Raw genomic sequence first — 11,392 nt, forward strand, 5'->3', positions numbered from 1 at the left:
TGCCTCGACTGCCTCAGAGCTGAGTAATTGACTTGTAGTTTCATGTGACTTATATTTTCCTTTAATTTCTATGCACTTATCTATATCATAGTTTCTGGATCCTGAAATGTATTGACAGTAGAATTTATCTATTTTGGAATGATGTAAAACAAATTTAAGGTTACTCGTGGCTCAGGAGATGGTTGTACACCCATGCATGCACATGCCGCAGTAAATGGACTTAGTGCGTTTAAAAGAAAAAGACAGCGGTAAGTCCATGAAGCTGGGAGGGGAAAATAGTAAGGAGATGGAGAAGGGACTAGAGGGGCAAGAATAGTCATGGATCTTTTTTTCAAAACCTATTATAATGGAAACTTATTATTTTGAAATTATTAATGATAAAAATCAAATTATAGGGAAAAATTAAAAATGAAAGAAAGGGTAAAATGTCATGTCACTTTTTCTTTGGCCATCTTGTGTTCATCTCAAATAATCTAGAATCACCTTCTGATTCTCACTCTACTGTGCCTGTGTCTCTGCTGTGTATAGATGTGTGAATGAGCTTCTGAAAGGCCTTACTAATGCTTACATTGTGTCCACATTTTCAGAATTGAAATGCTTGAATTCTAAGGCAGGCTATAACACTTTCAGTCCCAGAATGAACCTGAACGGTCTACACAGAGGCTCAAGAGTGAAGAGTTCTCGCTGATTCACCTCAGGACTACATTTTATAGGCCAAACCATATGAAACAGACAAATGCATAGACACAGAAGGAAAATACAAGATCAAAATAGTAGAATCAAATCACAAGTGCTCATCCGCTAAGGCGAGGTAACGAGAGAAGCTTCTTTGTGAAAAGCTGGCCTTTATTTCCGTTTTCCTTTCCACTTTTCTTTGCTTAAGGATCAAGAGTGGGACAGATTCCGTGAGTCCACTCACCTGAATAACCTGCAGCTTAGTGAACACACTGTGCTCTGGTCTATGTCCGACTTTTGAAACCACTGTTCTCAGAGTGGGGCTTCTGCCTCCACCATTGGTCTGACTGCTGGTCCAAATTCAGATCCAAGCCTCCCTCAGATTGTTTAGGTCATGACCCAGAGCCCTTGTGATCCTGGGCAAACTACTTATTCTGGTGCTTCCAGTTTCTCCCTAGGCAAGCAGACAGTGATAATCTCTGTTTATGAGTCTGTGGTGCTGAATGCAGTAAAATGTATCAAGACAGCTTCTGATACACAGATTCAACAACTTACCATTATTGCCTTCCAACTGTTCCTACCACTTTCACTTCTAACCTCTTGCATGGTTCACATGCAAACCAGAGCAGAGTTAGGGCCAGGGTTCTTGATAGTACTTATAACTGTGAGTGTGTGTGTGTGTGTGTGTGTGTGTGTGTGTGTGTGTGTGTGTGTGCATGTGTCTGTTGCTAGTCTGTCACCAAGGTACATCCCCACACCTTGTTCTTTTGAAACAGAACTTTTACATGTGTCTGGGACTAACTTCAAACTTACAACACTCTTGCTGTTACTTCCCAGATGCTGAAATTACAGGTGTGCACCACCATGCCTGGATTTTTTTTTTTTTTTTATGACTTATTGTCAGTTAGAAGTAAGAATAATGGGTTTCACCATGACATTTTCATACATTTATATCACTGAACTATGCTTATATACCCCTCATGTGGCCTTTTCTGATGTCCTTCATTCCTTTAAAAATTTCTCTTCTGTATTTATACCATTCATTGATAGTGTTACATGATAGACAATGGACGGATGGATAGATGAATGAATGGATGGATGGATAGACAGATGGACAGATGGATGGATGAATGGGTGAGTGGGTGGATGGATGGGTGGGTAGTCGGATGGATGAATGAGTGTATAAATGAATGGCTGGAAGGGTGGATGGATGGATGGGTGGGTGGATGGATGGATGGATGAATGGACAGATTCTACAAATAAGGGAAGAAAGGCTTCATTTGTCTTTCTTCTTCCAGTACATCTTCTTATTTCTCCCACTTTTCTCTTTAGTTCCCTTCTTTCCTAATATCATCCCTCTTCTCCCTGTAAGTCCTATAGGAATATACAACAACATCTATATATATAATAACTTTCACACATATATTTAAATATATTTCTTAGTTCTAGAATTTACATATAAAATATTTGTTGTTCTGAATCTGTTTTTTCTTTCACTTGACATGATGATCTCTAGTTTTATCTATTTCCCTACAACTGACTCAATTTTATTCTTCCTTAAAATTTAAGTAACAACTCCATTGGAATATGCATCCTATTTTATCTAGTCCTGTGTTGATGGCTGGTTCTATAGCTGAGCTATTGTGGGCAGTGCTATAACAAACATGGGTTCATACGATTAATCGCTGTGGTATATTGACCTAGGTTCCTTTAGGTTTATAGCCAGGGGTGAAATTGCTGGACTATGTGAGAATTCTGTGTGGTGTTTGCTGAGAAACTTTTATACTTATTTTCATAATTGCTGCATCAGTGTGTACTCCTACCGGCAGGGTATAAGTGTATCATTTTTCAGACATCTTTCGTAGAATGTCATTTGTTGCCCTTTGTTTTGTTGATGATGTTCTGACCCAGGTTGAGATAGAACATCAATATATTCTTAATTTTAATTTTCTAAAAAGTGCTAAAAATGTTGAAGTTTTTCATGCAATTATTGACCATTTGTATTTTTTCTTTTGAGAACTGAGTAGTTAATAAGCCCATTTGTTGATTGAATGATTTTAATTTGGGGTTGTTTAAATTTTTACTGTTTTATATATTATAAGCCTGGTCATATTACAGTTGGCAAAGATTTTTTTCCCTGTTCTGAAGGCTTTATGTAGCTTTGAACCACTTCAAGAGTGCGTGTATGTCTGAAAACACTTGTTATTGTGTATGCTGTGTGTCTAGACAGTTATTTTTTATTTAAAATAAGGTATTCAATAACAAGAACTTTCAAAGTAATCATTCTAAAGTAAAACCATCCAATCAACAAATGAGCATATTACTTTGTCCCCGCACTGTACCAGGTACCAGCAGAGCCTTTAAATCGATAAGAGATAGACATAGAATACTACAAGAGAATTGGCGCATTTCAGTCTGCACTAGAGAGATCTCAGAGAATCTGAGACTTGTCGGTGTATCAAATACAGAATATCCTTGTAAAGAGCAATTAATTCAATGGTTCTGTTTTGAGGTTTGAAAACATCACTCATGTCATGGAAGAAAAGTCCCATGGAGCCTGAATGTTCTCACCAGGGAAGATGGCCCTGGAGTTCATGTCTCAGCAAAAGCAGAAGAGGTGACTGGTATGATCCCCTGGTAGATTCCCCTGGATCTTTGTACCAGATCTTGAGAGCAAAATAAAGGTGTTGGGTGGGGGGAAAGAAAACTTCTTGGCTTCCTCCTATATTGCCTTCAGTGGGGAAAATGCATTTCAAAGCAGCCTGTGTGGCACCCAAATTGTAAAGAGCATTTAAATTGGGTGGTGTAAACCTTGACTTAGAGAAAACAAACTCACGGACTGCAGTTCAAGGCCATGGTAGGGAATATGTCTCAAAGGCAGCCGTGATGACTGATCGCCACTGTTAGTTGGACTGGATTCTCAGTCACCCAGGAGACACATATCTGAGGCAGTGTTTCCAGAGAGGTTTAACTGCAGATGGAAGGTCTGCTCTAAATGTAGGTAGCACTGTCTAGGGGGATTACTAGAAAGGACAGAAAGATAGTGAGCTACCTGCTCTCTGCTTCCTGGTCTTCTCGGCAATGAAAGGCTGTCTTCCATTCCTGCCCGTGAACTTTCCTGCCATGGTGGACTGGACCCTCTCAAACACTGAGTCCATCTTTTTTTACATTGCTTTCTGTGAGTTAATATATCATAGAGGTGAGGGAAAAGCAGCCAACACAAGCAACACAGAAACCAGTACCTGGGTGATACGGCCAGCTGACCAAGCTCAACTAGATTATCCTCGGTCTTCGTTAGAAATCATCTTGAAGAGTTGGGCTGAAAGGGGAAACCTCATAAGATCACCTTCATGATGTAGGTGATTTTGTAAAATTACAGCTTTTGAACAAGAGTGGAAACAGATTTATAGCTATGTGGTAAGGAATTTTGATTCTTAATCTTTTATTTTAAAGTGAGTTTACTTAATATTGAAGGGTATGAATTATACAAGATCTGGAATTTATTTCTAAGAACATTTATAGTCAGAGTAAACTGAATCTTCATTCAAACATACCAAATTATTTCTTTATTGCTCTGTGCCAGTTGATTATATTACCCTAACAACTCCACTATGGTTATAAATGCTTGCCAAACATCTCGCTTCTTATTCCATTGTGGTTAAAAAAGAAAAAAAAAGGGGGGGGGGTTCAAACCATTGCCCAAGCTGACTTCAAATTCACTGTCCCTTTCCTGCAGTTGTTGGGTGCTGAAATTGCAGGGTAATATTCCTGCCCATAGCTTTGGCCTCACTTTAACTTGCTAAGATTTTGTAGTTTTTGTAATAGCTGCCTCCTTTTTTTTCCCCCAAATCTGTGTCTTGTCATCTAAGTTATAGCTTTTGTTGTGACAATGTATCCAATTTCGCAAAGTAACATCATTATAGTATAATGTATAGTAAAATGTATAGTGAGATGGGAAGAATTGCTGGAAGGAGCACCTCTGTGTATTGGAGTCAGAAGCTCACTGCAGTTCACACAGACCAGCCAGGGATTCGCTAAAAGAGGCCTTGGTGCCGCTAAGGGAAGTGACGGGGAACACGTTCACCATCCAGAAGCTTCTCTCAGTGAAGATCAAATATGCTAGATGGTTTTTCTTTGAATGTCTTTTGAAAAACCAGATCTTTACAACTGGGAGCATGCAGATTGCTAGTAAGAGAGAAGTAGTAGAAATGCTAACCACAACCAAAGCAACAGTTTAAGCGGTACATGTGTAAAGGATGCCAGGCTGTGGAGAAGGCTCAGTCAGAAAGTGCTTGTGCTTAAGGACCTGAGTTTATTGGTTATTTTATGTATTTAGGTTTCAAATGTTATTTTCTTTCCTGGTCCCTCCTCTCTCATCCCCCTTCCCTCTGCTTCTATGAGGATGCGCCCCCTCCCACTCACCCACTCCCACCTCACCACCCTGGCATTCCACTACACTGGGGAAACAGGCCTTCACAGGACCAAGGCTTCTCCTTCCTTTGATGCCAGACAATGCTCTGCTGACTCACCTGGGGATCCATTCCATAAGCAGCCACCAAACCCAGTCACTATTGCCGATGCCAAAAGTACTTGCTGACAGAAACCTGATATGGATGCCTCCTGAGAAGCTCTGCCAGAGCCATGCTGATACAGATGAGGATGCTTGGAGCTAACCATCAGACTGAGCGTGGGGACCTCAATGATGGAGCTAGAGAAAGGACAGTAGGAGCTGAAGGGGTTTGCCACCCCATAGGGAAAACAACAATATCAAGTAACCAGACTCCCCAGTGTTCCCAGGTGTCGCGCACCCCACTTCCCGCCAGCAGGAATAGGAGTGCAACAACAGGATTCTTCTGCGAACAACCTTTATTGTACAACACTCTGAGCAGGGGACCCCGTGGAAGGAAAATGCACTGCTTATATATGCCCAGGAGACTCGTGTCACTACCTGATTGGTGCGCCCTCCAGTAACTCATTAGCATGCCCCAAGAGCGGGCTGTGACGTCTGTGGCACATGCACACTATGTCTCTTAGGTTCTGTTTGCTGAGTCATGGGCGGGAAGCCGGCGCCATGTTTGGGTGCGGCACAAACGGCTCTCAACACCCAGGGATTAAAACACCAACCAAAGAGTACACATGGAGGGACCCATGGCTCCAGCTGCATATGTAGCAGAGACCTGAGTTTAAATCCACCTCCCATAGAAAGGGCTGGGCAGGGCAAGTAGAGACAGGGAAATTTGAGACAAAGAGATCCTGGGGGCATGTTATTCAGTCAGTATAACTGAACAGGAAACTCCAGGTTCAGTGAGAGGCCCCTTCAAATCTAAGACAAAGAGTAGTAGACTAAGATAACCCAACATCAACCCCTCAACTTATACACACACATGTACATACATGCATGCCTACACAGACATGTCTTTATATGTACACTTTCATACAAATACCAAGGGTAACATATAGAATGGATCATAAATAAGAAACAAGGTCCAATATTAAGGCCTTTCTGAGGTGACAGGCTCAAATTCTAAAAAGTCACAGGACATAACTAAGTAGCTTTTGAAAATACACCACAGGCCCTTCACAGTGTATCACAGTATGCACTTAGTCCTGGTCCTTTCTCCTGTGGAAATTCCCCCACAGGAGGATAAACGTCTAATTTTAATTTTTCTCTGCAGGACATTCAGCGTTGGACAATCCAAAGCTATTGACCAGTAACAACTATTTCTATCTAAATATGGGACTCTTTCCCATAAAGATGAAAGCATGTCTGGGCTCTCCTGAGTATTTCCACTACTTAATGGATGAATTGTCAAGTTCACCAGGCCTAGTAATAATTGTAATTAATCAGATTTAGAGGGTAATAAATTAAATAATTTAACTACCTTCTAAATTTAGAACATCCTTGATTTCTTTCATAGGAACCTTCTGCCTTTATTAACGGGGCTGCTCCTCACAAAAATATTGAGCTCGTGTTCAGGGAAAACTTTTTCAAACTGTTTTGTATGAAGGAAACAATAGGTGTTTTTATTATAATAATAAGTGAAGTCTATATTTAGAGCTTACTGATGGATGAGATTAATATAGAAAAGGAAGATATATATTGACACAGCCATCCTGAGTAGGCAGAGCGTCCCCATGGGCTGCCTTTGCAGAGAGAGGTCTTCATGTACTCCAAGAATACAGTTTGTCTCAGTCCTGGGTTGATGAGTCCTTGCCAGCAATAATCTATGTCCTTGTCTTACTGAGAGCATGCTGACCTGACTCCTTATGTCTATGAAGACCTCGTTCTTGGTTGTCCTGGGTAATAACTGCTTGCTTGCGATCCGGACAGCCCAGTGCAACTTTGTGTCCTGTGTGTGTGTGCTTTTCAGGGGCCTGAAAGGCATGCATATTGTTGCAAGGACATGATGTTTGCTGAGTAAAGTGGTCCTGGCTCCCAGTGAGATGCAGTCATCTCTGATCCAGGGCACATTTTCCTCTGACATCAGATTTGTCACTGTGAGCTGAGTGTAAAGACAGCTTTCGGGCGTGGGTGTCTATAACCCCCGGTCTGGTTACATTACGCTCACGCAAGCTGTAGTCACTGATGTTGAGATGTTTAAGGGTTGCATTTAACCATCTTCTCTGACCAGAGCATTTAAAAAGCCATTTATCTCAGCACCGTTGTTTCTCCGTCCTCTGACGTCTGTGGTCCCGGGGACTCAATGCATGACAGCTCAGCTCGTCCTCAGCAAAGCTGAAGTGGAGATTTTTTTTGGACTCTGTCCAAATGACATCCTTGTTTGCTTCCTTGTGCTCATAGATGACCAAGAACGGCACCGTAGAATCTGAGGAAGCAAGCACTCTGACTGTGGATGACATTTCCGATGACGATATCGATTTAGACAACACAGAAGTAGATGAATACTTCTTCCTACAACCCCTGCCCACAAAAAAACGGAGAGCTCTGCTTCGGGCCTCGGGGGTGAAGAAGATCGATGTGGAAGAAAAGCACGAGCTGCGGGCCATCCGCCTGTCTCGGGAGGACTGCGGCTGTGACTGCAGGGTGCTCTGTGATCCAGAAACCTGTACCTGCAGCCTGGCAGGCATTAAATGTCAGGTAAGGACTAGGAGCTCAGGCACCTGAAGTAGAACTGTCACATGCCACCCCAGAAAGAAGCAGTCACGCTGTGTATCATAAGGTTGCTTTTTGCTTATTTACTTGTTTGTTTTGTTTTGTTTTTACTGGACTAAAAACGCTGGCAAGGAAAGACACCTAATACGAGGTGAAAGAAACCCTAGTCCGAGGGCATTCATATAATGCTTATACTGTGTACACTATGAATGGTAATTTAAACCACAGCTGTTTATCAAAGGTGTTTTCTCCTAGATTCGGCCATAACATCAGCTTATTTTAGCTCTTTTTTCCATGCAGTCTGGGAGAGGACACTGTCTGCTCCATTTGAGTTTCTATTTTCTGGTTCATCCATGGGGTGTAAGTAACAACTCATCACCGCTGGTATACACTTACTGGAGAAGTTCCTAGTAACAACTCATCACCGCTGGTATGCACTTACTGGAGAAGTTCCTAGCCAGACAGACCTTTACAATTTAAAAAAATAAAAAAATAAAAAAATAAAAACAGGTTACGTCCCTACCCTGTCTGAAGTAGGCCTGTCAGGTAAACACTTTGGGCTCTGTCATTTCTACAGTGAGCAGGTCGAGACGCTGCCCAACAGAGACTGAAATCTAACTAGACACGTTTTTGTAAACAAGGTTTTTCCTGGGGACATGGGCACTTTGTCTGTCTGTGATGGACTTCCCTCTTCACAGTACTGAGACGGTACATTCGCAGACCCCCCAAATGTTCTTTTACCCTTTTTCAATGAAACATAACATGAGGTTGCAATTTACAGCCCTCACGTGGGGCTGCTATGGTTTCCTTAACAAGAAAAGGGCATGTGTCTGAGAGTGGCATCAAGATTAGCCTGAGGGGGATGAAGAAGAAGCCAGGTGATAACTTTCACAATTTGAGAATAGCCTCATAAACATCAAGGGTTTGTCTTGTTGCATGAAAGCAGAGACAGGTTTATACGAAAAATCGCGGGACATAGTGTCGCCAGCCTCACTGTGATTTTTAAAAGCTTCGACTTTAAACTAATTAAAGAGAAAAACAATAGTTTGTCAATTTCTTAACACAGCGACTCTCTGGTCCCATCCATCTGAAATTTAGCAGAGCCCTGGTGAAGTGTTACCTGCTCTTCCTTTATGCCGAAACAGCTTTATTCACTGAAAAGGAGAAATTTGCTTAATTCATTTCAAAAAAGAAAGGCAGCTGAAAGCAAAAGTTCCCTTACGAGCGACTAATGAGGACACATTTGTCCTCTGCATCCCCTCTCTCCTTCCTTGCTTTTCTGTTTTGAGTCTGGTGCCTTCATGAACATAATAGAATTTAACCCCCACTGAGCTAACGGTTTAAAGATGTCTTATTTTGAGAAAGGGTTTTACTAAGTTGCCTGGGCTGGGCTTCGACTTGCAGGTCTCCCGAGTCCCTGCAGCCTCACTCTTGGGCCGAGATAAGTCCATTTAGAATGGGTTTCTCCACTCAGGAGGGAAGAAGAGCCAACAACCTACATCCACATATCAATGGCCCACTGAGAAGACACAGAGTTAAAACAATAGCAGTATGTCACTGGGTGACCCTAAGTAGTGTCCTCCCAGACTTCCAGAGCAGTGAAGGTCATCTGATAAAAGGCAAGAACAAAGTAGCCTGTTATGATGTCATAGAAGTTAGACTAGACTAGAGATCCCGCGGAGAACCGTCTATTTATGACTTAAAAGTAGGTGGGTGAGTTGGAATGCACCAGAAGGAACCCCGGTTGCAAGATGGGAACAAAATCAGATGCAAAAAGGGAAGGGGAGTGGAGAAATCCGTAAGCCCGGAGGGCGTGGTCAAATTTAAATTCTCAGTTATCCTCAAGCCTCACCCCTTTGAACATCCGCTTAGAAACCAGTTCATTGCCATAACTTATGTCTTCACTTCCCAGGCTCCTTTTCCTTGCCGCTTATTTGCCATTTGCTGTAACAAAAGTGGAAGCTGACTGCATTTCTTAATCCCGAGGAGTCGTTACAAAATCCTTGATTTTACTTGGTCTGTAATAGTTCCTTGCTGCTAATCTGTGTTCTTCTTTCCAAGGTGGATCGTATGTCTTTCCCGTGTGGCTGCACGAAAGAAGGCTGTAGTAACACGGCCGGTAGAATTGAATTTAATCCTATCCGCGTCCGGACTCATTTCTTGCACACGATAATGAAACTTGAACTGGAGAAGAACCGAGAGCAGCAAACGCCCACGCTGAACGGCTGCCACGGGGAGATAAGCACCCACGGTCCTTCCATGGGCCCTGTCGCTCACTCTGTGGAATATTCCATCGCAGACAATTTCGAGATTGAAACCGAACCCCCGGCTGCTGTGCTGCACCTGCAGGAGGAACTGGATTGCCATGGAGACGAGGAGGAAGAGGAGGAGGATGGGAGCAGTTTCTGCAGTGGGGCCACTGACTCAAGCACCCAGAGCCTGGCCCCCAGCGAATCGGATGAAGAAGAAGAGGAGGAGGAGGAAGAGGAAGAGGAAGAGGAAGATGACGACGACGACAAGGGAGACGGCTTCGTAGAAGGGCTCGGAGCCCATACGGAAGTGGTCCCCCTTCCTTCTGTCCTTTGTTACTCCGACGGCACCGCAGTTCATGAAAGCCACACAAAAAATGCTTCGTTTTACGCTAGCTCTTCAACCCTGTACTACCAAATAGACAGTCACATCCCAGGAACTCCTAGCCAGCTCTCTGACAACTTCTCTGAAAGAGATACTGTCAAAAATGGTGCCCTTTCGCTGGTGCCTTACGCCATGACCCCAGAGCGATTTGTTGACTATGCCAGGCAAGCAGAAGAGGCCTATGGAGCCCCCCACTACCCCGCCGCCAACCCGTCTGTCATCGTTTGCTGCCCCACCTCTGAAAACGATAGTGGGGTGCCCTGTAACCCCTTGTATCCTGAACACAGGTCCAACCTTCCCCAAGTGGAATTTCACTCATACTTGAAAGGCCCTTCCCAGGAAGGGTTCATCTCCACGCTGAATGGCGAAAGCCACATTGCGGATCATCCTGCAGAAAATCCTCTGAGCCTTGCAGAAAAGAGCAGATTGCATGAAGAGTGTATTCAGTCCCCCGTGGTGGAAACGGTCCCCGTTTAGTTGCTTAAATTATTCTTATGATAGGGCCAAGCCTTCTATTTAAGGCACTGTATTGCCTTTGCTGGGCTCATCGTTGTTTTACCCGAAGACCAAGAATATGTGGACTGTGATTAATCTTCCAGACAGTATTTCCTTCCTTTCTAGCTTCCCAACCGTGGCGCGGCACAAATGCAGTGGCTCTGGGGATTTTAAACGATTTTGAACTGTTTTGATAGAAAATGCTAAATTAAAAAAAAAAAATTGCACATCTCACAGTTGCCTACCTGTCAAACTGTGAGAAACCTGCCAAGCTATGCAGATCATAGCTCCAAGTTTTAGATTATCGGGCCTGTGCAAGATTGTTAACTAAGACTAGAAAACACGCAGGTGTAGAGTCCTTGATTTTTCCATATATCTGAAGATGATGGTGACTTTTTAAATGCAAAAGTAATTATTGTAAGAAAAGAAAAGATCAAACCGTTTCTTGTGTATTTTATCTATGGTAGTTTAGGA

At 42.9% G+C, this 11,392-nt stretch overlaps 1 protein-coding gene across 2 annotated transcripts in view; it reads left to right on the plus strand.

The window, feature by feature from the left end:
* CSRNP3 (cysteine and serine rich nuclear protein 3) overlaps nucleotides 1-10,900 on the plus strand; it is a gene marked incomplete at both ends in the record, with an annotated part of 74,531 nt that extends 63,631 nt beyond the window's left edge. For both annotated transcript variants that reach the window (XM_080927867.1, XM_080927868.1), the window contains 2 exons: nucleotides 7,478-7,774; nucleotides 9,851-10,900. In XM_080927867.1, the coding sequence (XP_080783993.1) occupies nucleotides 7,478-7,774; nucleotides 9,851-10,900 (1,347 nt within the window). The remainder of the gene's footprint in view (nucleotides 1-7,477; nucleotides 7,775-9,850) is intronic.
* Nucleotides 10,901-11,392: the final 492 nt, after the last annotated feature.

Source organism: Micromys minutus (assembly GCF_963924665.1).
Source record: "Micromys minutus genome assembly, chromosome: 13".
Taxonomy (NCBI): Eukaryota; Metazoa; Chordata; class Mammalia; order Rodentia; family Muridae; genus Micromys; species Micromys minutus.